At 32.9% G+C, this 2,104-nt stretch overlaps 1 protein-coding gene across 1 annotated transcript in view; it reads right to left on the bottom strand.

Annotated features, from left to right (window-relative positions):
* The window catches only part of COL19A1 (collagen type XIX alpha 1 chain), a 279,851-nt gene that overhangs the window by 32,249 nt on the left and 245,498 nt on the right, over positions 1 to 2,104 (bottom strand). The window contains exons 37-39 of the mRNA XM_006926816.1: positions 1,030 to 1,080; positions 895 to 939; positions 420 to 446 (exon numbers count right to left, since the gene is read on the bottom strand). Coding sequence (XP_006926878.1) covers positions 420 to 446; positions 895 to 939; positions 1,030 to 1,080 — 123 coding nt within the window. The remainder of the gene's footprint in view (positions 1 to 419; positions 447 to 894; positions 940 to 1,029; positions 1,081 to 2,104) is intronic.

Raw genomic sequence — 2,104 nt, forward strand, 5'->3', positions numbered from 1 at the left:
CCCTCCTTCCTTCCTTCCTTCCTTGTTGAGGAGATGGCCAACAGATTAAGAAATTTATTTCTAGTAAGTATTTCTCTTTTACAATCTATTTAACGTTAAATCAATCATCAAAATTATTCTATTAAAATAGAAAGTGTCCCATTTATCGAGAGCTTTATATTTGCCTTCCTCCATCACAGAGTGATTTTTAAAACACACTGATGAAAGAGACAAACGTCAAGGGCAGTGACAACAAGAGCACTGATGCAGCTTAAAAATCAAAAGCACATTGCTGGCATTTCTTTGGTAGTCTGTCTGCTGCTTCCAGCATGTTAATGGATGAACATCTAAGAAGGCAGTCACCTTTGCCTGATGTTCTACTTTCAAACATTAATAAAGACTTCTTTCTAAATGACACAAAAACATGAGAATATACATACCACTAGGCCAGGATCGCCTTTTGGGCCCTATGATAAAAAAAAAAAAAAGGGTATTCATGTTTAAAACAATGGCTGAACTAAAATTACGGAATATGAAGCATTTTTGTCCAATTTGCTTGGATACACATAAAGCTATTTTCAACTTTTGTTTTGCTACAGTTTGGATTTGCAGAATAAGATGAAGAAAAATAATTTGATGGAACTCCATGACAGTGATGCCTGGACATTAATTCAGTTCTTAGGTTTTCAGTGCAAAAAGTGACACTGCTATGCATAATACTATTTTTCATTATTTGGGCTGGGTACATTTTATTAATTTCATTATAATTGGTTCCATTTATTTCTTCCTGCATAAAATTTTGGTTATATTTATAAAATGTATTTTCCAGTGAACTTAGGAGTTTTGTTTGTTTTGTTTTGTTTTAATTGTGGCTGCTCCACTAAAGTATGCTTGGTGACAAACAGCTGTACTCACCGGGGGTCCGGGGGGACCTGGATAACTGGGCACATTCACACCTCCCTTCAAAAATAAAAAAAAAAGAAAAAGATTATAAGAATTTATATTAATTTATAACTGGAAATGATTTTACATAATTATAAAAGTAAATACCTGGATTTTATATAAACTGCTCATTCCATTTCCTTCATTGAATGGTACACCCTTGGGAAAGAAATAAGATATAAAATTAAGTTAATAGTTAGCATCTCTACCTTTATCTCTTTACCAAAAGATATTTTTCCTATTCTGTTTTAGAAAGTGAGTTTAATACTATAAGTAAAGTAATATAATGTTTCTTCTTTGGCTTTCAAAAGCAAATAGAGAGGAAAAAATGAAAAGGAGTACGGTGATCTATACCTGGAACACACAGACACTTTCAGTGGGGGTGTGATTAATGTTCAGGTTTGACAGATGAGACCCTAATGCATTCAGAGGAAATATTATTTGTGCACTAAAATTCACTTTCTGAATTGCCAATTTATGCTAACTGTTTACAGCCTGCTGACCTGCAGGCTATAATGCAGTAGTGCTGATGAAGGTGCGAATAGGGAACAATTTGGCTACTGAAAAGTAATTTTTTCCATGGTCTCTTCAAACTAAATAGAAAATTAAGGTTAAATGGAGGAGATGATGTTACAACCCTGTGTGGATATTTCTACAAAAACATATTCTTTAGAACAATAGGGAATAAAAACTTCCTAATAAAATTGACCTGTGGGTAAAATCTCGGAGTAAATATCGCTAAAGAGAACTAATTTGAGTCTTTAAAAAATCATTTATTTTGGCATTCGGGAACATTTACATATGAAAATTTTAGTTAAAATTTTTTTATCATTAAAAAAAAATTCCCATAGAACCAATACACTACATTGCCCTTTTTGTGATTTCCAAAATTGAAGAAGCCATCATTTCATTGTTTTTGGATAATGGTGGTCAGTGAACATGACTTGCATACATCTTCAAAACACTAGTGATGGAAGAAAAAGGCTTCATTTATTGATTCTTTTATTATTTCACTCATTCATTAGACAATTGCTGAGTTTCTACTATATTTTAGTGTGCTAAACCCTGAAGAGATGAAGTATAATTTTGTCTGAGATTCCCACTGCCCCGCACCCAGAAAGAGAGGTTTCCCCACTGAAAGACAACATTTAATCTGTCTTAAAGAATAAATAGTTTTGGAGAA

This window comes from Pteropus alecto, unplaced genomic scaffold (assembly GCF_000325575.1).
Source record: "Pteropus alecto unplaced genomic scaffold, ASM32557v1 scaffold7, whole genome shotgun sequence".
Classification (NCBI taxonomy): domain Eukaryota; kingdom Metazoa; phylum Chordata; class Mammalia; order Chiroptera; family Pteropodidae; genus Pteropus; species Pteropus alecto.